Here is a 25808-nt window from a genome sequence, read left to right as displayed (position 1 = left end):
GTCTTCACCTGGTGGCTGGTACAACACGAGACTTGGAAACCAAGGGTGGGAATTACTGACCAAAATGTTGGGTCACGGTCACAGCTCACCCTGGGGCAGGTGCATGGATCAGGTGGGCTGCACTGCACAGTTGGCTCTCTTTACCTGCAGAGGCTGCTGAGGCACTGACAGCTGCAGAAGAGAAATGGGAAGACTGAATGGACAAACCCTGTCCAAAGCAGTGAGAAGATCCTTCTCCTCAGCCAGCCCTGTTGCAGCTCCTGTTTTCTCAGTTCCCCTTTCTCCATGCCCCATTTCTCTCTGTGAGAGTGCCCAGAGCGTAGGAGAGCAGGTCCTGGAGGTCACTGCTCTCCTGAGAGCCTGAGCTTGCTTCCCCGTGACCATCATGCTGTTGCACACTCTGCAGCCCACGTTACTGAGTTCTGAGCTGGTTGAACATCAGCCCCTCTCTCGACCTCTTCCTTGGCAGCACTCAGTTCTGCCTTAATAGAACCACTGCTAAGGTGGTGCTGGTGGAAACGTCCCTCTATGAGGTGTGGTGGAGGCTGAGCAGGCGCCTGCTGATGCTACAGTCAGAGCTCAGGAGCTTGTGAATGCCTCTGAGCAAAGTGTTCCACTTAAGCTCATTAGCAGTACATCCACACCACGCCTGCCTGTGCCAGGGGAACTTCCTGCTTTTTCAGCTTATCCCTGGCTGCGTTATCCCATGGGTCTAAGACGTATGTCATCCTCATGGACAACAGCTTCTCCAGGCATTTGTCAGAGACCTCCACTATAGAGTAGAATAAACAAATGGGTGATGAAAAGACTGAAGGATTCCCTGCACTGCCTAATTCCTCCTGGGAAAATACTTCTCTAGAAAGATGTACCGAGCTTGAGCGCAGGGAAAAGCTTTGCAGCCATTGATAGCAGAACCTCCATGCCTGCTTCTGGTCTTTGCAGATCCTAATTCATCTTCTGTGCACATTCCCACAGAAATGAGCATGGTCAGTAGCTCCTGGACAGGACAGCTATGTCTGCTATGTGGCCCCTGACCTGTCTTCCTGCTGCCTGAGTGTATCTGGCAGATGCAGGCCATGAAGCTGTCCCCTTATCGTTCTTTGCCTGAGGGTCTGCAGGCATTGCTTTCAGACCTGCTGGCCTCTGCTCACGGATCTGCCATCAGACCCCGATGATCACAGTTTAATGTTGTTTTATCTTGCCCAGCACTTCAAGCCACTATATGCTACTAAATGGTTAATAATTCAAGGTGGCATACTCTTGGATCAGCAGCATTTCCAGTGAAATTCATCATAGTCTAGAAATCTTTTATGATTGGGCAAGAAATATGTAATCCCTTTTGATCTCAAACACGCTCTGTCTGTGCTGAGTTGCTTTTGATTCCCGTGAGTGGTTGCATGTGGAGCACTCGTGAGTTACCACACCACCTCACATCTGAGGTGTGAGGGACTTCTTGCTTTTATCTCGAGCATTGGCACCTGTTGTGGGAAGCATATCAGTTGGGCAAAGGAGTGCAGTGCTGCACAAAGCAGTGATTTTTGTGGCTGGGGAGGAAGAAGGAGCAGCGACTTCCAGGATGACACAACATCCCCATTCCCACTCTTGGCAAGAGGCAGAAGATTCCTCATCCGTAACCCAAAACCATGCTCATCCCATCTCAGCCAGTGTTCCTATAAGTGGCTGCAGAAACAGGCTGGGATTCAGAGCAACAGAAATCTGGCTCCCTTCTCAGTTCTCCACGTGACAGTGTTTGCTGTTAGCACGAGCAGAGCCTCTGGCAGCTGAGAGCTGCATGCATGGGTCTTGGTGCTCACCACTTGGCTGCATCCTGCAGCATCTTTGAGGACAAGTGTTCCACTGGGCAGCTCAGGGGGTTGTGCTTTGCTATACCACACATCGACAGATCTCAGGTTTCAGGTGATCAGAGCTGATCACTGCACACCTACTATTAAATCTCTGTAAGCAATCTGTAGACCAAAGCTCCCTTCAGCCAACCCAGCAATGGGTTTCTGGTGTGCATGCACAGAAGGCGACGTGGTTGTAAGGTCAGCGTGAATCAGTTTGTATCTTCCTGTGGCAAATGATGATTTTGCCAATGGAAATTTGCATATTAATTGTTTAAGCGACAGATTTAAGTATTTATATTTTAAGCCAGTGTTTTGGTGTTTGGGAGTTCTTCTTTATGTACTATCCACCTATGTACCTACAGGAATATGCAGGTAAAATACTTTTCAACCACATGGTGTTCCAGAAAGGCAATGTACTGAACCTGATATCATTCTGAGAGTGCATCCAGGCCCAATCCCAGGAGCTGCTATCTGTGGCAATCTCACCTCTGCAGAACAAAAAGTGCTCCGGGCTGTTGTAAACCACAGGTGAGACAGGTACATGCATAAGATGGGGAAGGATCAGTGCATCTTTTGTAGTCATTCTCCTTGAAGTCAAAGAAAGAGGGAGAGCACAAGGATATGAATGATCCCGTTAAGGAGCAAGGGGATGCTGGTGTAAGACATCTGATTTGACTGACACAGGAGGCAGAATAGCTAGGCTGGACTCAGAGTCGGGATTTTTCCATTCAGGAAGGAGAGCTCAGTCTTCAGTATCAGTCAGAAAGTTATGTCAGGAATGATCAGGAAAGGGTTTGAGATGAAAGAACTGAGACCTGGTGCATTCCTCCTGTGGTTCTGTTGCACTGCTCAGGGAGGTATCTGGGGAGGGTGAGCTAAATGAGGAAGAGAAAATAACAGAGCTGGGCTCTGGAATCAGGGATGAGGGAGAATAGGGACATAAGGAAACTGTAAATGCTGTAGAGCTGGAAGGGGCTAGGGAGAGGTTACTGACTGCTTCTCAAAATAGAGAAGGGGGAGTGCATCTCCTGAAAAGACAGCGCTGAGACAAGAGTGAAGCAAAGGGACAGTAAATCAGCGAGAGATGCTCTTCGCCTCTGAACTCCTCTAATTTGGTTTTCCCCTTCATCAAGAAAACCCCATCCCCTCCTGTTTGCTCGGAGAAAGAACGATTCTGCTTTTCCAACTCCCGGCACTCACAGTTCCACCGTGCAAAGGAGAGCGCTGCATCTGATCCAACCAAGCTGGGGTTAGCAGAGAGCAGAGCTGCCCCAGCCCGGCCCCACCTCTCCCGGCACTGACAGCGGCACCGGAGCGGCCGCTCCCGACGGGACGGACCCGGGGTAGGGCGGGGGCGGCCGCGCTGCGCCTTTAAGCCCCGGCTGTGATGTCACCGCCGTCGGGCTCCGCTCCGAGCCGTCCGCTGCGGGACCCCCCCGAGCCCCCCTCGGCAGCGGCTCATCATGGGCAGCCTCCAGCTCCAGGACTTCGCAGCCGGCTGGGTGGGCGGTGAGTGCTGCGGGGCTTGGGGCGAGCAGCAGAGTAAGCGGGAGGGCAATCAGACGTGGCACGTCGGAGCTGCGCGACCGACGGGGGGATGAGGGGGGATGCGTGCTTTTTTCGCTCCCGAAGTACAAGTTATATCGGCGCAGTAACGTAGCAGCGGCAGCAGCATCTCGCTGGCACGCCGCTCCTTTCTCCCGCAGATGGGACGCGGGTGCTGCCTCCACGCCGTCCCCCGACCCGTGGGCTCCGGTCCAGGGGCAGCAGCCGGGGCTCAGCCGGGTCCCACCGCAGCCAACCCGCGCTCCGCAGCCGCGCACACCCCCGGAGAGTGCCCCTCGGTGCCCCCATGCTCCAGGTGCAGCAAACAGGCAGCGGGGAGGGAAGGGCAATGACCCGGTTTGCAAAAAGAAAAAAATGCTGATGGCAGCCGTCAGGAATAGAGATAAGAGAAAGGAAAGGAAAGGCAAAGGGCTGTCGGGACACAGGCGTTGTGCTGTGTCTGAGAATTCCGAACTGTACGTTCCTGCTGAGTGTAACAGGTGGCAAAGCATGGGGATGAGCAGGGTGTGGGGGTGAGTATCGTGTCCGCAGCAATTCGCATCCCCGTGCTGACGCCAGGCTCAGGACAGAGGGGTGAGGGGGCCCACAGGCACTGAGCAGCCACGCTGGGTTAATAGGAGAGTCTAATAAAATCAGAAAAATCAGTCTTAGAGTCATAGGATCCTTCGAGTTGGAAAAGACCTCTATGATCCCCAGGTCTAACCCCAACCCATCCCACCACGCCCACTGACTGTGTCATCAGGTGCCACATCTCCAATTCTGGAACACCCCCAGGGATGGTGACCCCCTCACCTCCCTGGGCAGCCTGTGCATCACTGCTCTTTTGGGGAAATTGTTTTTTTTTTTTTTTACCCACTGCAAGTCTTCATGTATAGCACCAGAAGCTGCTCTCAGTAAAGCAGCAAAGGAGGGGAAATACAGTCCCCATTAGCAGTGGACTCCTGTGTGTTGCTGTAGGAACCAGGAGGTATTTTCTCACCTCTGACATGACCCTCACCGTGCTGGAGCAGCTTACACGAGTGCAAGGGAAATGGAGGTAGTTCGTGGGCAGAATGTAGAAACACAGCGTCTCCTCCAGATCCTCCCTTGAGCTGTACAGGTGGTGAGTTGAGGAGGATATTCTGGGGAAGAAGAGTAAGTGTGTCTGCCTGGTCCTGCAGAAGGAGCACTATGGCTCCAGCCCAGGGAGAGATTTCTCCTGGAAATCTCTCCTGTAAGCCCATTGCTTCCTATTCCACCATAAAAAGTTCATCAGCATTTTGCCTAAATTCTCTATTTTCATCCCCAGGAGCTGCCAGCGTGGTTGTGGGCCATCCCCTGGACACTGTCAAGGTAAAGCACTGACCTATGCTCTCACATCACCACCCCAAAAGCCCTGGGGGAGGTGGCCTCCCTTGGGGTGATGCTGCAAAGACCTTCACTTCTCCCAGCACTGCAAGGCAGAACTTAGCCTGGGAAGAAAGGCTGTCGTAGACCTGAGTGTTTTTCCTCTCTGGCTGTGGAGTGGCATGCTGAAGGGCTGCTCTACACGTGTGAGCTCCTCAGGTGGGGATTGATACTGAAAAGTAAAACTGGCCTTACATTATGTCGGGTTTACTGAACAGTTCTGCTAATATTCTGTTGAACTTTGCCATCTAAAAGGCATTCAAGGGGCAGTGAGAGTGCTGTGTTTGTTTAGCTCCAGGCACATGATTTCCTAGTAGGGGCAATGCCGTGAGAGCAGAATGCTGAAAATGGGACTGTGGGCTGTGACAGGTAGCATTCGCTATTCCTGCAAGAAAAATATTCCTCAGAGGGAAGGATTGAGAGAGAAAGAAGGCATTAGCTTTCCTAGATGATTCACCAACCCTCCTGCAGGCGATTCCATGCAGACCTAAACGCTGCCTTCCCCAGCTGAGCTGCCCATCATGCAGAACCACGGAGGAGGATGGAAGATGCCTTTCTGCCTCGTTTCTCCTTCCTACAGTGTGCCAGGCATCTCAGGGTTCTTTCATTGCTCTGCTCTAGTGCTGGCATCCCTATCCCAGGCTTGGGGCCTCCGCTGCCAGGCTGAGGGGAGTTTGGCACCAGCCAATGGAGGATCCCATAGCACTGCACTGCGTTTGTGGGTGCCAAGAACCCATCCTTCACGCCTATAAATGCAAGTGTCAGGCTGCCCCTGCTGCACTCAGCTCGGCTGTGGCTTGGGAATGCCAAGCAGGCAGAACTGCTATCTTTCCAAATGTAGGGGATGGGAAGGGGAGAACCAACACCTTTTTTCCCCATCTTTGCACAGCCTTGAGTAATTTTACCTTTACTTGCTTTTCAACCTTCGCTTTGCATTCATTTTCACAGAACTTTGTTCTATTTCTGGGTTTCACCCGAGAGCCTTTACATGCTCATTAAAATGTAACAGGAAAGTGCATTTTCCCGAGCAACACACGTGCTGTTATCAGCTGACTTATTGGTGCCAGCAGGGTTTCAGTGGCAGGTGCTCATGGCTTATCCAGGGGCACAGAGCACCTTGCCAGGACACTCAATTACTCTCAGTTATTCAAAAGATGTATTAACTTGCCCCCCTCCAAATACCTGGTTACTGTGTAAAAGAAGAACAAAACAGGAACAAGCCCATAGTGGCAAAATAAGAACCTGTGGGCTGCATGCGGGCTTGGACTGTGCCCATTTGACTCAGGACCAGGAGGTTGGTTCATTCACCCTGCTTATTTGATTGCTAACTTGTGAGCAGCTTGAGCGAAAGATGAGCAGAATGTGTGTCTGTGTACACGTGAGAAGGGGGAAGGACATTGAATGATACAGACTGTCATTTCTCACAGCTGTTGTAGGCATGTTTTAGAAAGCACATAGCCATTGCTTTCCAGAAATAAATTATCTTTGTTGGAAATTATGTAAAGAAGTACTTTTGAGAGAGACATAAAGAATTTCTGAGATGGGGCTCCATTGATTTGTCCCTGTTTAGTATTTCTATGTCTTAAGAGCAGAACCCTGGGAGGCTCCCAGGGAAGCTCTCCTCCATCGATGCACCCTTATCTCTGCTGGGAGCCACATCACATCACCCCCAAACTTCCCCATAAATCACAGACTTGCAGACAACGGTGCTGCACACCAGTGCCTTGCTGTGAGTGCTGTGCTGGGCCGGGGTGGCTGGTCTGGGCTGGAGATTCGACAGTCATTGTTTCCAGATGTTGCAGGAAGCATCGGCCCTCTGCTGAGCCCAGCTTCTGGCAAAGTTCAAGGGGAGTGGATGCACATATATCTTGTTTTATTGCTCTGTTTTCTTTACAACTAAGCAAGGATGCACTCTCAAAGCAAAGTACGTGTTGTTTACACAGTACAAGCTTTCACCCAGCTGGAAGCGTGGGGTTTCAATCACTTTTTGTGAATGTGTTTTGCAGACTCGTTTGCAAGCTGGACAAGGATATGGAAATACACTCAACTGTGTTCTTACTGTGTACAGAAATGAGTCTGTAAGTACTTTATCTTGCTTAAAACGTGCTGGCAGGAAATGCAGAAAAAAAAACAAATAAATAAATGCAGGAAGTGAGTATATGAAATCAGTGTTGATACCAATGCTTAGATGAAGACCAGCAAAGCTGCTGCGCTTCCATCCAACACCTGATGATGGAGGAGAGGCTGCAGCCTCCTCCTGTTACCTGCCAGTTCTCTGCAGGGAGCAGATGTGATGAATGGCACTACCCACATCTCCACGTGGGTCAGGCTGTGACACCCGCATTGCTTTGGCTGTGTGTGCTGGAAAAGCCGGCGGCATTTTGCTGATTCTGGTCTTCAAGCCATGCCAAGCTGCCCTCACACCTCCTGCTCCCTTCCCACCCAGGTGGCTGGCTTCTTCAAAGGCATGTCCTTCCCACTGGCCAGCATTGCTGTTTACAGCTCGGTGGTGTTTGGTGTCTTCAGCAACACGCAGCGGCTGCTGGGCCAGTTGAGGCATGGGGATGCGTCCCACGCGCCGGCGCTGGTGGACGTGGCTCTTGCCAGCACGGTGGCTGGGTTCATCTCTGTCGGCATCGGCACGCCCGTTGACCTTGTGAAGATCAGGCTGCAGATGCAAACGCAGACATACAGCACAGGTAGGAAGGGGAGCGTTCCTTCTTCCCTGCTCCTTTGGTCTGCTGTGTGTTTGGGATCCTGGTGTGGACTTGCCTTCCGCAGTCGCTGCTACCACACACAGGGCTGCGTGAGAATTGCAGTGGGCAGCACTGGTACCCGTGGCCAATTCCTTCTTCCTCATGGTTGTTTTCCCCTTTCTTCAGGCTGTTTTTCGTCTTCCCAGCTAACAAGTCTGTTGTCTCAGTTTCTTGTTTCTGTGCAAATGAGGGATATCTGAAGATGTATCTCTCAGAGGTGCCAACTGCACTTCCCAAGGATGCTTCTGGCTCCCAGGCTAGTTGGGAATCTGCCAATATTACAGCAGACACCCTTTTCTATCTGTATGTCTCTCTTTATAACCACGTTGCCTCTGTGGCTTTTCCCATTGCCCAAAGCTGCCAGGTCTCCTGGAGAGCCCACCAGCAGCACCATGGCTGCTTTGATAAAATAATACGGTGCCCATTTTTAAAAGCTTCCTTACAGCTTAGCAACCTAGTGCTTTATCCAAGAGCATTTTACTCCTCTGCATTGGAGGGTCAGGTTCTGAGGAGGTCAAGGCTTTCAGAGGTGTGTCTTGGCACCAGATGTGAAAGCCTATGAAAATTGGGCACATACCCTTTCATTCCAGTTCATTCCAAATAATTCCACTGAATACATATGCACTGGGATGCATGAATTGCATCTAAGAGAAACTGTCCTGAAGCATCCAAACATCTATTAAAAGTAGACCTAAGTCTTCTTTCGAGAAACTTCCCACAGAATTTGTCCCAACAGAAGTTGGGCAGTGATCTCTGTCTGTTGGGTGGTGGCAGGCTTTTGCAGGGAGCTGTAGTGATATATCTATTGTGTTGTAATATTTTTTAAAAAGATACCACATTTTATTTTCTTGCAGACAGTGTTAAACTGAAGCCCACAGTTCCTGGCTTTCCTGTGTATCAAGGCCCAATCCACTGCTTTAGGACAGTCCTACAGAAGGAAGGAATTGCAGGGATATACCGAGGCATGGGAGCGATGCTGCTGAGGGATGTTCCTGGGTACTGCCTGTATTTCATCCCTTACACGTTTTTCTGTGGTTGGATTACCCCTGATGGATGCATTTCCCCTAATCCCTTTTCCATCTGGCTTGCAGGGGGTGTTGCAGGTAAGCACCTTTTGCTCCACAGCATTGGCCAGACAAGGACAGAAGTGTCTCAGAGCTGGGATCCAGGGCTGGCTTGGGGCTGCCTGTCAGGAGGGGACGTGAGGCTGATGACCTTTTTCCCCCTGGGGCCAGGGTGAGGCATCTGTGCACACCTGCCTGGACGGCTGCCGTGTGCACCCTGACATGCCCATGTGCCCAAGTTCTCTTGTACGCTCCCAGCCCACTCATTGGCATTTCCTAAGTTGCAGATCCCTAAAAGCAGATCAATCTTTAGGTCGAGTAACAATTAAAACCCCATTTCTCTGTTTTTCCTGTAAATAAATTGAGTCATGGACCATCTGGGCAGCTTTTCTAATGTGCCCCAACCCTGATGAAGGTCCAGACGTGCTCTTGTCAGTCCAGCTGTGCCATATATTGCAGTCACATGCAAGGAAATTTCATAACCTGGGACATCTCTCTGCAAGGGAACAACATGATGTGTCTGGGGAAGTGGGAATGACTGGAGACTATTTGCTGCACGTGGACAAGACTGACACGTAGCAGCTCTGTTCTGCTGGAAGCACCACTGAGCTTTTAGAGAGGCAGTGTCCCATCTAGCTGCAGGCTAATTGGTTTAAATGGAGAGCTTCTGTACAGGAATGATGAGCTATCTCAGCTGTATGGAGTCTATCCCCAGTTGCGTGGGAAGAAACAGCCTCTTCTTCCCATTCTCAGCTCAGAATATTGTCTGAGGACTTCAGGTTTTCTGACGTGGCCCCAGACAGCGCTGCAGTTCAGGTGGCAGCATTCTAACAGAGCACGTCCCTGGCCGCCTGCTGGGCTGCCTGCATTACCCACGTAACCCCCAAATCTCAGTGCTTCTCTCTGAAACAGGGACCTTTGCTCCCACAAATGCAGTTTCTGTGCCGGAGCAGGGTGAATGCCCTGACATGAGAGCCCCTCCAGTACGACGCAGCAGGTGAGGCATCTCGTTCCCATTTGCTGGCCTGCAGCCAAGGAAATACTGAGAAGTTGTTCACATACGACATCGTGGCCAATGCCCCGGGTATTGGGATAAAGAAGGGATTTCCTTCTGTATTCTTCTAGGAGCCATTTCCTGGGGGACTGCTACTCCGATGGACGTTGTGAAAAGTCGACTCCAGGCAGATGGAGTTTATCTAAACAAGTACAAGGGGATTCTTGACTGTATCTTGCAGAGCTACCAAAATGAAGGCCTAAAAGTAAGTGCTGTTTGAAGGTAAATCTGGGTGTCAGGCATTTGCTCGTTAGCTGGGAAATACAATGGCTGTTTTAAACCCATCTGCAGAGTTAAGAGACAGCTAAAGCTAGTTACTTCTCAATTATAACAGTGGCAGTAGGTAATTATAGCGTGGATTCTTTCCAAATCATAATAGCAAGAGTCTGCACTGCAGATAGGAAATAACGGGTGACTGGTCGTTGGTGGTACTAAATTGAAATAACGTTGTCATGATCCTTAACTGTGGAAATCATTTGAGTTCTTGTAATTTAGAGGTGGAAAATGCTCTTAAATCAGAATTGCTTCAGTTTCCAAAGCAAAGAAGGGCTGTGCGCCAAAAAACACCATTCCCTTTCTGACTTTATCTAATAGTGTAATAAAAGTTGTTTGTTCTGTCTGCAAACCTTGTCTCAGTTAGACGTGAATGGCAGAGAACCAGAGATTGCAGCTTTGTTGCACCACCGCCGCATGCTTATGGGAAGTGATATCTTCTGAGGTTGAATTCAATCTGTATTTAAGTTGTCATCAAAAAGCTGTGTGGGTTCTTAGCTCAAAGGTGTTAGTTTTTGCATGATGAGGGAAAAGTCACCAGTTGCAAAAAGGAAACTAACCTGCAGAACTGCAAGTGGGTGGGATTTTACTGTTTGACAGCATGCCACTGTGTTACACCAGCTGTCAGAGGAGCTTGCAGATGGGTTCAGTTTTGGCTGCTGCGTGCAGGAAGTCACGTTGCTATAAAGCACAACACCTGGAGAGCTGTGAAGGAGTGTGCTTGGTCATCCTCACCTCCATGCTCCCTGTCCTGCCTGGATAATTAGACTTCATTCAAGTACTCGGTATTCTTGCCTGGAGTCTGAGCTGCTTGTGTTTTGGCTGCTGTTGTTCCTGGCACCTGGACAGAGTGTGCAGTAGAGCTGAGAAATAGTGGAGTGATAAGACCTTTCTGTCATGATAAAAATCCTTTTGTACGTTGGGAGGTGGCAAACCCAGGCCTGAGTGTTTTCGTGCTGGGACAGAGGAGCAGCGTTCTCAGTGTCACATACAAAAATGTAAATATAGCTCTTTTCTTTCTCTATAGTTGGGTGTGTTCACTCTGATGAGAAAAAAGATTATCCCTCTGGGCTTTTCTTCATAAATCTTCATTAGTATTTAACTTGGCACTCTCACGTTACCTTATGGATTCTAGAAAAAATTGAGTTTTCTTCCAGAGAATTCTGTCTTTCCAGGCCAAAAAACTCTAGGAAAATAAGGTAATAACCCAAATATTCAAATAGCACAATTTCACAATGAAAACTCCATCCCAAATGGTGTGAAAGTGTGTAGATTCTGTCTCATGTGGGAGCTCTGAGGCCTGGATGGAAGCTTGCCTTGCTCACGTTATTTCTCTTGTCTATTCTGAAATTCTGGTGCTTGGACTGCAGTGATTAGCTGGAGTGGTTAATGGGGTAACTTTGTGAGAAGCACAAATTATTTCTCTATTCCAAAGCCTCTAAATGGTGGTGGCTCACGCACCGTTCCTTCTCCAGTTCCCAAATGTCTTCCAAACTCATGGACCCAACCCCCAGAAACTTGAATATTTGTTCTATAAAAGCAACAGCTTTCTTGTTGTACTCTGGGATCCTCATGTGTTTGTGTGTACAACAAGAAGAGACCGTAGCAAGTTAGGAGGAAGGCTTAGATGTTTTGTGTCTGCCCTCCACCAGTCATGAGGCCTCTTGCTCTTGTTGGGAGATACAGAAGGGGGTCTGTCTACAGGGAACGTGGAGCAGACTGATGTCAAACCAGACACTTGACCATTACTTTTCCATTCTCTAGTGGATACTTCAGCAAAGACCAGGAGTGGGAGAATGTCTCCTGAGCAAACCACGGTTGGGTTCTTCAGAAATCCACCATGACTTAGTTCAATATTTTCTTCTTGAAACAGCCAGTGTGTGTCTATGCTCTAACCTGTCTCCATCCCCAACAGGTCTTTTTTAGGGGCATCACGGTCAATGCAGTGCGAGGATTCCCAATGAGTTCAGCCATGTTTCTTGGCTATGAACTTTCTCTCAAAGCAATGAAAAGAGACCAAACTGAGACCAATCCTTAAACTCCAGGTCAGCGCATAAAGACCCTCTAGTTTTCCTAAAAATAGAGAACTAATCTTTTAATCAAATGGAATTGCAATTGTAGAGATCCTCCAGAAGTCAGGTAACTTACATGGGTACCTACCAGGATAGTAAAACACTGTTCAAATTTGGGCCTGTGGGATTTGGAGTGCCAAAATCCATACTGATGGTTTTCTGGTTTCATTCCAGATCTGCTGGAATGTTGTCGCAATCCATTCTGATTGTTGTGATTGTCTTGAATAGTGTGAATCAGAAAAGAAAATATGAAAGGAGAATATTCTCTAAGATTGTACGAGTTATGAAATATCATTCTAAAGTCTGTGCACGGTGTTCTCTCTTGATCCATCCACAAAGATGTGAAACTAAGCCTTTCCAAAGTGTCCTGACTATTTGCTCACAGTTTTACTTTCTCTCATGAACCCAGGGTTGAATAAAGGAGCAGCATGAAAAATATCTAATTACAGAAATTTTTTACCAGCTAAAAACTCAGCGTTGTGCTTGGCAGTATACTTGACAGTCTACTATTTTATGTTGTACTTTATAAACCTCCTTCTCTCTCATTTCTAAAGTGCTGCCAAGAAGACCTGACCAGTGTCGTCCTTTCCTGAGCCAAACCAGCAGCCTGGGGGTGGTGAAAGCTTGCTCATTTCATTGAAGACTCCTGGCACTGCAGAAGCCCACAGTGATGGTATCTGCTTTCCCTTCTGCTTGGCCTTGGGCCCAGGAGGGCTCCAAACCACCAGCTCAACCAAATCCAAAGACCACTATATTTTTAAATCTCTCATTCAGTTGTCCAGAGCACTTTGCTAATTCCCATGGTGTGTTACACTTCTTCATTAATGCCATTTTTCTCATTGAGACGAAAGAACAACTTCCCTTACCTGCACAGATGAGATATACCCAAAACTACCCCAAATGACATGAGCTGAGTGAGTGACTTTTGCATGATACCATGCATAATGCTCTTCTTCTTTATGAACATGGACCTCCTGATCTGGAAAGAGAAGGGATGAGTGCTTTGGGTGCATGGGTGCGTTTTGTGGAGGAAGGTTTGGATTCCTATCAAATCCTAACTTGCTTTCAGGATCAAAGAAGCAGATGACTGTAGCAATGTGAATGATTGCTCCTGCTTTGCATCACAGAATTCCCCACTTTTACCATAATGTGACACATTAGCTTGTAAAGATATGAAGGGCTTTGACTTTCACTTTGTTATCTAAGATGTAAATTAAACTGGGAAAGATATCAAGATATTAAATTGATTTAATATCAAGATATTAAATTGAAATTCTAAGCTGCTCTTTTTTCTTCAGAAGGCAATAAAACTAGGCGTTGCTTTATATAGATGGCTGCTTGTTGATTGAGCTGATCTTCCCTATGTAGCCCTCCAGGAGCCTGCTAGACTTTGCCTTGCTTTGCACTCTTGAGCAGTCAGCACCGAAGGAAGTCTCTCTTTAAGGCATACGAAGTCTGTCCTGAGCTATATTCTCCGAAATACAAAGGCCAGCTTTAGATCTCCAGCTTTGCTGCAATCCTGCTGAGATGGCTGCGGGGCACCCAGGTCTCTCTTTGGTCTACCTCAGTCTTTCAGCTCATCCGAAGACCTCTTATGTTGTGATTATTTCTCTTTATGCTCACGAATACCTCCACTCTTCATTTTCCAAAGCATGGAGCTTCTGATGCCAAAAAAACAAGCAGAGTGGCTGGGCCAGAAGAACTCTAGAGCAGTGGCAAGAATGCTGAAGGATCTCAAGGGATGTGCAGCACAGGGAAATGGTCTGGAACAACTCTGTCCTCTGGGAAGTGCATGGTTTTCCCCACCCTCTGGTGCAGAGGACCTCTGTGGATAAAGGCCAGCAGATGTTAATGAAAACAGCCATCCAGATTCCCTCCAGAAAAGGAGAAGAAAGAAGCAGCTCATATGTCCCTGTCCCTCAGTACATGGAGGAACTGGCCACAAGACTTGAAGACTTCAGCAGAAATTGCCTACAATCTCAGGCCTGGAGCAGTATTCAGAACTGGGCTCCTCTTTGCTGGAGCCTGAATTACAACCCTAAGTGTGACTTCCTCCCAAACCAACCTAAAGTAGAGTGAGAAAGAGCTGCTGTTGCTTCATCTCTGAACTTGTAGGCAAAGAGGCTCAGAATGCCTTTCAGCTTGGCAGGAACACAAAGAACTGCTTTTGATAAAGAATACACATAAAATTGATGAGCCTTCACCCAAGTATTTGTTGCAGGCTACATTTAAGGACTCATCTTTTCCATGCTACCTATTTTGAAGTATATGGACATAACTTGTTTTAGATGCATAATGTCTTATGTCTTCAGGGATAATACTTAGAGAAACTTTCAGTGCAAAAAAAAAACCCTGTCATTTACCTGACTGTGTTATGTAAAATGGACTGTGAACAAATTAAACTGATGAGGTTTGCAATGAGCTGTGTACGTGTGTGACACTGCCCAGGTTTGAGGCTTTCAGTGGCCATGGGTACTTTGTCCACATTGGCCATGCTTGGCGATTTTTCCTGATATCCTTCCTCTAGCAAAACCACAGTTGAGATGGATGCTCAAGATTTACCCGGGCAAAACCCTGCGGTAGCACTCGGGAACTGGCAGAAAAAGAGCTGGTGTTGAAAAGGAAGCACGAAACGTTTAATACGAAGGGAAAAGTGAGCGACAGCATTTGGCCGCTTGATGGCATCCTCGTCCAAAGGAGGGTCCGGGCTGGGCTCGGCAGGCGGACACGGCTGCGCTGCCGGCAATGTCTCGTCCCATGTGCCGCCAGACCAATGCACGCAGTCCGCGAGTGCTTTGTTTTTGAGATGATATTGCTATCATCCACTGAAAGAAAACAGGATTTCTACGGGATTCTTTTGGCTGTCTCACGTCCCGTGTATAAGTACTAATTGCATATTTTGGTGGGTTTGTCCCTGAGCTACCAGCCATGTACCTGCTCTTCTGCCAGCAGTGGTGGCATGTCCCCCAGCATAAGCAGGCTGAAGGAGCGTGTCCTTCTGCTTGGCAGCTCATGCACAGAGCCTTCCAGAGCCCCACGTTTCTATCACAAAAGCAGTTAAGTCCTGAACTTGGTGAAAAAGGAAAAGGGAGACAAAAAGGACCAGGGATACCTATTTCTATGCTTTTCTTACCTAGAATGCAAAAGAATACTCAGACCTTGTCATGCCTTGAATGAGTCTGTAATTGCTTAATTTTCTTCTTGTTGGTGTTGTTCCATGTCTTACAACACCCCATATTACTTAATAAGATGCAGGCTGTTCAGCTGCTTTTCCCAGTTCATACACCACTCAATGCTAAGGAAAAGAAAAAAATAAATAAAGAAGTAACAACAGTTCACCCCCTCCAATGCCTTCCCTGCTCCTGCTCCCCCTTTTTATTCATGAACAAACAAGAAACAGTTTCCCTGAGCGAGGCCATTTTTCTGAATGGCAGCCCTGGGCTGCAGGAAGGTCTTGGGTGTGGGGAGAAGCCCTGTGCTGCCCATGGGGTGTGAGATGGGACCAGGCTCAGGCAGGGGGAAGCAGAGGCTGCTTCCCCTCTTTTCCCCTGGTTCTGTGTCCCCACAGCTTCCTGGGACAGAAGATATGTAATCTATCTCCTCGGTTTAGCTAAGGTCTTCTTTTGTAGTAGAAGCTGGTATGGTAAAGATTTTTCTCCCACACCATCACATTAGTGGAAGAGAGAAGGACCAATGCTTTTTTTTTTTTTGTGCCTGTGAAGAAAATGTAAAATGTGGATTCAGGAAAAAAGAGATGAGTGAGAAAAAGTTGGAGTTGCTAAATATGGACTGCACAGGAACTGCTTCCTTTCTCTAAAGCCAACTTCTTCCTATACATCTTCCTATAGGAACACATTGATGGATTGCTACCAACTTAGATAAGTCACATGTAGCGTATCCATCGAGAGGTGGCATCCAAAGGGAATTAAACCATGCAGTGGGGAAATCTAAGCAGTTTCAGTGATTTCCAAAACAGTTTTGCTAAACAGGGTGTTCTGCAACAGCTTCAGAATAAAGCGAACTGGTTAGAGCCATACACGTACAGCAGAATGAAGGTGTCTTCTAAAGGCCCGTATGAGCTTTCATAACAAGAGATGTAAGACAGGTGAAGTACTAAGGCTATGGGATGGCACCAAATCCTTGGAAAGAATATGAAGCTCCTCTTGATTTATGGAGAAAGCAAGGGATAGTTTAGGATTATGAAAAGAGTGGTTTGGAGAAGCAAGAAGCTTGCAGCTGGGGGTGTCCTGCTGCCAGAACCTGGTGCTTTGAGGCTGGCACCCACCTGCAGCCACGTCTGCTGTAGGAGTGCCAGGACAGCTCATTGTCATGGATTGCACTGGCTTCTGGCCTGTTCTCCCATGTTTCAAAACATTTTAATGTAGAATATTTTGCCCATAGTATAGAAAATCCTGCCAACTGCTGTGGAAGAGGGCCAGCCTATCCTTACTCACGCAACTAGGTGTGACCCGACATCTGTGCTGACTTCTTTATTAAGTTGTGACCCCCACCTTTCCATCCTGCAGTCTGCAGGTGGTTTTGCAGTGTTTCCAGCGTGGAAAGGAAGCTGCAATGCATGTAGAGCTGGTGGAGGGCTCCAACACAGGCATGGAGTGAAGTCTCGTGCTCAGCATTCCTCCAGGCAAAACCCAGCTGTGGAACATGCAAGGAAGGGTGAGTGAGATATACCATATGAGAGCTCTGCCGTGTTTCTCTGTCCTGGTATGAAAGAGGATGCTGAAACTTAAAAATACAACAAACTGGTGATATTTGTTGACAATTCCTGCTTCCTTCTGCTTGCTGCTGGTTGTGAGATGCAGTTGCAGTAAGCACCATGCCCAGCACAGCTGGCACGCTGCTCTCAGGGCTTTCTGCTTTTAGATGCCTCAGCTCTTGGTAAGCACTGTTGCAGCACAGGATGCTTGGCTTCCCTTGCTAGAAAGCCCTGGAAAGTGCTGGTGGCTGTAGTATTACATGAGACAGGGATGGTTTACACCTCTCATCGTCCCTTGTGGTTGTGCCCCAGCATGCTTGCTCCTCACTCTCAATGCTACTAAGCATCATGAGTTGTTTTGGTTCATTAATTTAAACAGTTTCAAATTAAGTGAGGAAGAGGGTTTCTGTCACCCACAAAAGCTAATGTGTGTCCTGAGGACATCCCATGGCAGTCTGCTGGGACAGAGCAGCGTGTGTGGCTCTCAGGAGGTGCCACTGCCTTCCTCGAGCTGACACTTAAAGTGCTGCCTGAGTTCATCTGGCTTTTACATCTTTTTGTCATGGGCAATCTTGGTATTACTAAAGCATGGTTTGCACTTTCATTGGGGAATTGAAATGACCCTGCATTAGCTTTTTTCTTCAGCAGTGTACGTTGTCATCAGCAAAAAGAAAGGGGAAAAAACCACCTCCAAAACAGCTCGTCTCTGGAAAATTAAACTATTCATTGCATCTTTTCATTTGTGGTCTTCGCGAGATCTCACATCTTGATCAGTGTGCAGAGCAGATGTAAGAGAAGCTCATATGTTATCTTAGTTTTTCATTTACAAGGAATCTTTTTTTTTCACATTAAAGAATAACCAAACCAACTCCCCCCCCCCCTAAATCCCCTGCACTGAGCTTCTTGGAAACACTACAGTGGGCTACAAATTCTCTCATGGGAATTCAAAAGATCTGGAGGTTGATGCATACCAGGCTAAAATATCGATGCAAAATTGAAGATTTGTGTGGCATTTTCAGTCAATCTATGCCCTTTCAAAAGAGCTGCATCAGAAGAGAATATATCCCAAGGTATTTACACATAAACGAGAGGCTTACAGGATGTTGGGGGAGGATTTCCAGAGGAACCAGAGGGAGAATTTTGTATGTTCATATTTTCTAAATGCTTCTTCTGGGCTGACATCTTACAGTTGTGTCACTGGAGAACTATGGCCATGACACAGGCTCCCCCAAGCTGATGTGCTGCCTTGGATTAGGGAGCTCTACATCCACTCCTTGCTCTGTTTATTCAGTGCACCCCTTAAAGAGCTCATGTGAAATGTGAACATCCGACCCTTCTGCAGCCTGATCACAGTGAGTTCCCAGCTCTGGTTTCCCAATGACGATGCAGGAGATGTCTTTATGGACTAATGCACCTTTGAACTCAGTTCTTCATTTGGTTTGAATTTTGCATCTGGAAAGCTACAAAGGGAAAAGGAAAAGCTTTGGAAAGACCAGACTTAACTGTGGTGGCTCTCTGTTTTGGTAATGGGCCATGTGAGGGCTGTAATCTGTGCTTCCTCAGAGGAAAGCGGGCTCAGTAGTCACCATCCTACCTACTGCTATTTGAGGTTAGCATTTTGGGTACTGCTTTCTCTCTCTTTCTCTCTCTCTTTCTCTCTTTTTCTCTCATTTATTGTCCAAAAAACCTGAATTTTCTCTCTACTTTTTTTTTCCTGTATTGATTAAAGAGAAATTAAAGGATAAGAATAAGGGGAGATCAGACACCAAGACAAAGAGTAAACTGCAGAATGCATTTAACATACAACATATGGCAAAACATACATATGAAAATTCATTGCCATAGCTGAAGATTTTTAAATTATCAAAGAATAATAAAAACGGAAAGCTATGCATGGAAAATTATATATAACAAACCTTGTCTCTTTGCTGGGATAGCAGCAAATATTAATTTCCAGGTGTCATGGGTTTGTCTAGAATAGAATTTGTTTGTCTTTCCATAGAGGCACATACAATGACATGTTTTGGATTTTTGATAAAAACAATGGTGGTGCTGCGGAGGGACCAGGAAGGGGACACAGCCAGGAGAGCTGACTATGATTGGCCACAGAGCTATTCCATGCTATATGGCATCATGCTCAGCAATAAAAGCTGGGGGAAGAAGGAGGGAGGGATGTCTGGAGTAATGGTATTTATCTGCCCAAGAAACTGTTAGACATGGTGAGCCCTGCTTTTCTGGAAGTGAATATCTTCCAGATGATGGGAAGCAGCACCATTAATTCTTTGTTTTGCTTTGCTTGCATGCACAGCTTTTGCTTTACCTAAAACCCAGTAAGCTGTATTTAACTCCTACCTCTTTCATTCTCTTTCCCATCCCAACTGGGCAGTGAGGCTGCATGGTGCTGAGCTGCTGCTGGGTTAAACCACAACACCACGGACTCTGCATCAACCTAAAAATGCTGGAACAGAGCTTGAGCTCTCTCAAGAGAAGCCACAATCAGTGCCAGCCACTTGTGTGCCCAGTCCACTATAGCTGCAGTTGTGACATGCAAAGTTCTTTCTATGCCAGGTCAATCCCAGTGATTTCTAACTCACTGCAGCTACAGCTTCCCTGGTGACCTGTTTTCCCTGGAGCACCAGCAGCACGAGCCAGATCTCACTAAGCAATCAGATGGGAAGATATAGATGTGCAGCGATAGTGCTGGCACTGCTACCAGCTGCAGACTGCAAGCTTGGTTAGCAGCTCCAGAGTCTCGTCTACACAATTGAAACAGGCAGAGGGAATTGCAGCTTTCCTCTCAGTTCATAATTATTCTTTCATGCAGTCACGCTGCTCAGCATGGCTGAATTACGGCCTTTTTTCGTAGATGAGGTCTGACCTGAGAGCAATTCCAAAGAGAACATAGTTGAGTTGAGTTCCCCAGCATGTGAAACCTTCAAAAATAGAGTACAGTAGCATTAGTGAAGTGTGCATGGAGAAATTCCTAGATTTTGTCCTTAATCTTCTGCTGTACTAAGGAGATGGATCCCAGCTATCTCCTCTTGTCCCCTGAAGTTCTCGTTTTGACCCAGCAACACACACACACACATGCCTTGTCGTCCTGGGCTCTGGGCCTGGGAAGACGATGTCTTATCAGTTGGCTGTTTAGCAAATGTAATTACATTTTATGGAGGGAAAGGTCTTAATTATGTATTTTACATATGAAGATTTTCACTTACAGAGCGTGGCAGCTGTATTGCAATATTGTTCCTCAGTGGGACAAAATTGAGGACAAAGTGGGCTCTGCTAAGGGTCTCAGCTTTGTACAGTCCTTGCAAAGATGGAGCGTAGCCACTACAGGAAACAATGTGATTGCTAATGGACACGTATTCCTTAAAACCAAGAAGCAGTAGCAATGCCTGGAAGATAGGAGACGTCTCCACCAATGCTGAGTCAGTGATGCTTGTGATTTCTGCCTTTGAAACTATGAAAAATAGTGTTTTCAACCATCTGAGATACCAAGCATCCCAGAAATATAATGCAGCATTTATTATGCACAGAGATTTATGCATTGAACCAGTTGTTCTCCTTCTTGCCATGGGGCTTCACTGGCCAAAGGACCAAAGAGCAGCATGCCCCTTGCCTGAAGGAAAACTTACCCCTGCTCAAACACCCCATTGCCAGAAAGACCCCATGAGCACACCCTCTGTTCCTGCAGTGTACTTTTGTGCAACATGTAGAGCACTGCCAGCTTTACCTCACTGAGGGAGGGCCCCTGACTTTTTCTTGGCAATCCCCAGAGCCTTCTGAAAGCTGGAGCTGCCAAGTGGGACATATACTTCCCACATTCCATTACCTAAGGATGAATATCAAAGCAAGGCAGGTAGCAGCCAGGCTTGCAGCGGGGCTGGGAAGAGGCTGGTAATTTTTAATTAATTATTTTTTTTTCTTCCCATTCCAGGATATTTTCCAGAGAAAGCGGTGCTCATCATCCAGCCTAACTGAGCAGCTCAAGGCTAAGGCTTTTGGAGAAGATCTTGGAGGTGTAATAGGAAGGAGGTTTTACATCCAGACACAGAGATCTAGGAGAAAATCAAAGGGCTGCCATACGCTCTTGGAAAAAGAAGACTCCTGTGGCCACAGAAAGTTTTAGGAGTCATTCAACTGGATGTGAAGACTGTCTGAAGGCCTCAAATCTGTTACCTACGGCTGAATTTGCATCCACTTCTTTCTGCTTAAAAGGAAAAGGGAAGGAGGCAGTGCAACAGTGCATGGGTGGGACCCTACTAAAGGCTGTCGGATGCAGCAGCTGAAATTCAAATGACAGCTTCTGCAGGCATTGCTGAAGGGCTCCGGTGGTTCCTCTGTCTGGCTGACAAATTCCTGCAGCATTAGCAGCTTCCTTTGGGGCAGGTCCTGCTTTGAACTCTGGGGAGAGCTATCTTGCAAGCCGCCCGTTTGTTTTCTCAGGAACTGGCAATGCAGAACACTGTTGCTTCTTTGCTTTCATGGAACCACAATTTACATAAATACAAGAGGCAAAGGCCACATCTGAAAAAAAAATGCTTTCGTAGATTTTTAACCATTGTTTCCTGTTGGGTTGTGATATCATTGTGTTCGAATTTATCACTTCTGAGGAGCATTAGTGACTTTCCACAGTACTAAAGAACAGTCACTAACAGTAGGTGACTCAATTCCACGTTTGACTTTTCTAAAATGCTGTCCAAGCTAATGGGAAAAAAAGGTGGGCACCTGGTATCAGTTTTATAATTGGGTTTTTCCATATGAGAATGGGAATTTTGTGAAGACTCAATTAAAAGGAGTGGCCTCCTCTTCTCCTGTCACCCATCAGACTGACTTGCACATGAATGCCAGCATGCTGTCATTCATTCTCCTCTCTTGTATGCTGCTCTCTGTGCAAGCACAGAATTGTCAAGTCAGCGAAATTATCCGCAATACGAGGAGTCTGCTTGTAAGTAGCTGCTTAGCACCTTCATTCTGCAAAAATCTGTGCTTGCATAGTATAACAAATACTCATTTCTCTCTTGCTGTTTTTTGTTTGTTTGTTTGTTTGTTTCAGAACAAAACTAAAGAAAGCTGCCCGTGTAAGGCGACAGCTGCCAGTGTGAGTACATTGGATCTGAGAATATCACAAAACTAAACAAAAAATTATTTGTGTGCTGAATGCTAGCAGTGCAGAATTGTAATGCTCATTCCTTTCATTTTCAGCCTTGTTCATGTCTTCCCATCCCTGAGGTAAGTCTGGTTTTTAAGCTACTGTAGGTGTTTAAAACATTCAGTATTAACTGAGACTACCACTGGATTTAGTTACTCACTTTGATCTTATATACTTTTGCTTTCATTAATGGGGTCAGTGTTTAACACACTGGTTGTGGCTGAGCACAGCACTTGCAGGATGGTGGTGGGGAGGCTGCCAGAAGTCCTCTCAGCATTCCTGCAGCCAGAAACAAACGCCAGACCAAAGTCCTTTGTGGGCTCACAAACCCAAAGATACAGGTGCTTGCTTTGGAAATCTCCCAAAGACCTCGTGCTGTGATTAGGTGCCCAAATACTTTGCAGACCTATAGGGGAGGGACAGCAGGCACAGGTGGCAGCTCTGGGTCTCTCCCAGCCCCATTCCACCCCTGTAAGACTCCTAACATTTGGTGAATGTCAGTCTTAGCTGAAAATCCACCTCAAAGATTGTACTGTTTCAGTTTCAAGTTTTGTGGTTCGTGATAGGAGTTTCTCACTTCACACACGATGATTGGGCATTTTACAACCACCCATTACTTTGTGATATGCTGCCACGTGAAGAAGTATGCATCTCTTCTTTCTGTAGATAAGCACAAAATGCATTCTAGCCACTTCCTATATCTTTTTCTCATACTTTCTTCATTTAACAGCCTGGCCATGAACTGGCATGTTTTGTGGAAGGAACTGAGCACATGCTGGAACACAACATGACTTCGGACATAAAACTCTTCCTGCTGAATCAGTCCTTCCAGAGCCAACGGGACAGAAACCTCTGTGAAGTAAGACATTTCTAGGTTTTCTATACGTCTTTGTCTACCTTCTGCAAAAGAAAGGGTTTTTATAACTTAAGTATTTTGCAGTTGTTTAAGTCAAAATGTGTTTTAAATACTTCTTTAAGATTTATTTTGTGCAGGAGGTAGATGCAGTAGCTGGGACTTGCATGAGGTGATAGAAACTTGTTAACTTTGGCAAGGGAAACAAGGAGATGGTTCCCATGCCACCACCTCCTTTTCCCTTCTCCAAACCCCATTAGCATCAGGACCTTTAATCACAGAACTCTGGGAAAGGAGTTTTCTTTAAATTGCTTTTTCTGCTCATCTCGGGAGATGCTTAGAGGCATCTCCTGATGAAGCTGAATAATGATGTAGAGGTATGGATGAGATATGCAAGAGCAGCACAGTGGGGAGCAGGCAGGCAGGGACACCCTTCTGCTCTGGAGCATTAGTTCTACTGAAGCTGCAATTTCTTGGGTTGCTTGGGCATGAAACACTTCTCCGACCTGCGGCATCCTTGAACTTGAGATGATGCTCAGAATGTCTCCTGGATCCACAGCGTCCTTTTCAGAGGCAGTGAAGCATCCTTTATTTACATTCTGAGCAAAACTAGGATTCAGTGAGACAGGGGAGATACTGGTGCTGCAGCACCAACTCCTTGAAGAGAGCACTGAGCTCACCAAGGCGAACGCTGTCAGAGCCATGCAGCAGCCTCAGGGCCCCGCTCTCGCCCAGCTCCGCACCCTGCTGTTTCATCTAAGCACTACATCTTTTCACATACAATCTTTCGTAACCTAAACTTCATTCTTCTTTCTGTCACAGAGTCTGACACGTAGAAAAAAATGCGAGTACAAGACCAAGGGAACTGTGAGGACATTCCTGGAAAAAATCCTGCAAACCTATCAGGAAATCCATAAATCTAGAGTTTAATTGTTTTAAAGAGAATTTAAATAAGATGAAACTATGCAATAAGTGGGGGAGGAGGGGAGGGGGTGGGGAAGTTATTTATTGTATTTATTGTCCATCTGAAAATTTAAAGGTAGAAATAAAACTGCTTACACGAGCAACAAAAGCATTCAGGAGTCTTCATTTTAAATGTTTGCTTGGTAAAAAGGTCTGAACATCCTGAGTTTGTATCAGTGAGTGCTGCAGTGCTCCGGAATGACAATTTTGTTCATGTGAGACGGAACAGCAAAATGCACTTGTGCTTCTGAAGAACCTGAGCTGGTGCCCGTTCCCCTCCCTGTCTCCAGTACTTGATTGGTGCAGAACTCCAGGGCTTTCATTTGTGTATGCTAACATTTCTGGGACCTCTTTTTATTTTCATCTAACCAACGCATTCAAAATATTTGAGGATTTACGATGCTAAGAGAAGTTCTGTGTTTTCTTTCTGCATCAGTTTTACTTTTTGGTATGATCTGTGCACCGTGAGTAAGCAGCTTAGCTTCTTTCTGGCCACAGACACTTGTGTGTTTTTTTTTTTTCTCCAGTAGTGAAGAACTTGTGAACATCTTGACATACAAAGCAAGAGGATTATCTCTGGTGAATTACCATTTCTTAATGGGCCCACATGTTTGGAACTCATGGCTCATGGTTTCATTCTCAGGACACATTTAATGCTGGCTTTGAAGATCTTTCTTAGTGTCATGAGCTCAGATGCCTATCAGCTCAATGGAATTGAGGCAAAAAGGCAAATCAGTGTCCAGCAAAATCATTTCTGCCACATGGCAATGGGAAACTTCTGCAAAAAAAACCAAACCTAACTATCAGAAGATGCATCTGCAAATACCTACTCCTGTCCCCTCAGCTCTGCTCTGCTCCAAGGCAGGCATCATCTCAAATCCAGATGCCTGCAGGCCCCTTCTCTCTCTCTTTCTCATTGGGTTTATGACAGAGTTGTGAAACTGCCAGATAAAAACAAAAGAAAGCAGATCAATGGGAGTACTTAATTACTGTAACAAATAGGTTTTTCTTTTATCTCAATGATCTCTAACAGCTCTCTAGCAGGCTGTGTTGTACTATATTCTCTAATAGAAAGGAAGTGACATCGGGACAGTGGAGGTGAAGAGGGTCAGAGGTTTGATATACAAGATTTGCAAATTAAATTACATTGTGAAATAGTTTTACAACGGGGAATTTATAATCCACCCCGATTTTAAGATCAAATCTTTCATGCAACTAACTGTTCAAACCAGTCCAGATACCCATGGCAAGGTGCACACTGGTTTTCAAACATGTACAGATCAGTGTTTGCCTTGCTATCATGTCTCATCAGTTTTCAGGAGGTTCTGAACAATTTCCTTTAGGATTTATGAGACAGAAACCCTAGAAATCTGAGGATCCAGGAACAGGGGTGCGTGCCTTATCTCTGCATGTATTACACCTCCCTTCTGGCATGTCTATCTCATTAAAGTGTTGGCAATGTACAGATCAGTTCCTTACAACAGACTGTCAAAATCTTCTTTCTTCCACCCCAGTTAACATTAATTAATGCTAAACGGTGTTCTAGGAGTTACCTGAAAGAACTTGAAAAGCTACTTTATTCTCCTTCAAGGAGTAATTTTGCAATCCTCTGACACTACTCAGTGAACAACACTTTCTTCTAAAGGTTTTGTTGCTGACAGTAGTCAGTCAGAAACCCATTCACAAGATCTGCAGTGCCGTGGCTGTAATTTCTGTCTTAATTCAGGCATCCACATAGCAGCATGGTTGTTTCAAAACTTGAATCAACAGAATGTATCTGAATTATTTCTGCTATCTTAAATCAAGTAGTGTAGTAATACATGAGAATATTCAACACTTACACCAGGCTATATTCTAGAAAAAAGTGACAGCAAATAAAGTATTTCAAGAAATTTATGTTAAATACATGTGAGATTTCTTTTTAGTCATGTCAGAAGTGGCATCATCAAGAAGCTTCACAAGAAAACAGATATCTTAAATTTATTTATTGCATTCATATCTTTAGTTTTTCATTTGATAACTTTCAGACTGAATAACTTTTTTCAGAAGTAATAGGTCAATGAAAAGCCCAGGAGTGAGGGGAGTTTCCCCTGACTCCCCACAAA

General features: G+C 46.3%; 1 protein-coding gene across 1 annotated transcript; it reads left to right on the top strand.

The window, feature by feature from the left end:
* The first annotated feature begins 3307 nt into the window (after positions 1-3307).
* On the top strand, positions 3308-13235 carry SLC25A48 (solute carrier family 25 member 48). The gene is made up of 8 exons (XM_065735006.1): positions 3308-3356; positions 4702-4745; positions 6806-6877; positions 7246-7498; positions 8410-8658; positions 9745-9878; positions 11862-11991; positions 12573-13235. The coding sequence occupies exons 1-7, from the start codon at positions 3311-3313 to the stop codon at positions 11982-11984; spliced, it is 921 nt and encodes a 306-aa protein (XP_065591078.1). The 5' UTR covers positions 3308-3310; the 3' UTR covers positions 11985-11991; positions 12573-13235.
* Positions 13236-25808: the final 12573 nt, after the last annotated feature.

Source organism: Cyrtonyx montezumae, unplaced genomic scaffold (genome assembly GCF_038088225.1).
Source record: "Cyrtonyx montezumae isolate F1298 unplaced genomic scaffold, pur_monq_1.0 scaffold_18, whole genome shotgun sequence".
In the NCBI taxonomy this organism is placed as follows: Eukaryota; Metazoa; Chordata; class Aves; order Galliformes; family Odontophoridae; genus Cyrtonyx; species Cyrtonyx montezumae.
The sequence above is the reverse complement of the archived record's forward strand: the minus strand, read 5'-3'. Positions and strand labels throughout refer to the sequence as shown.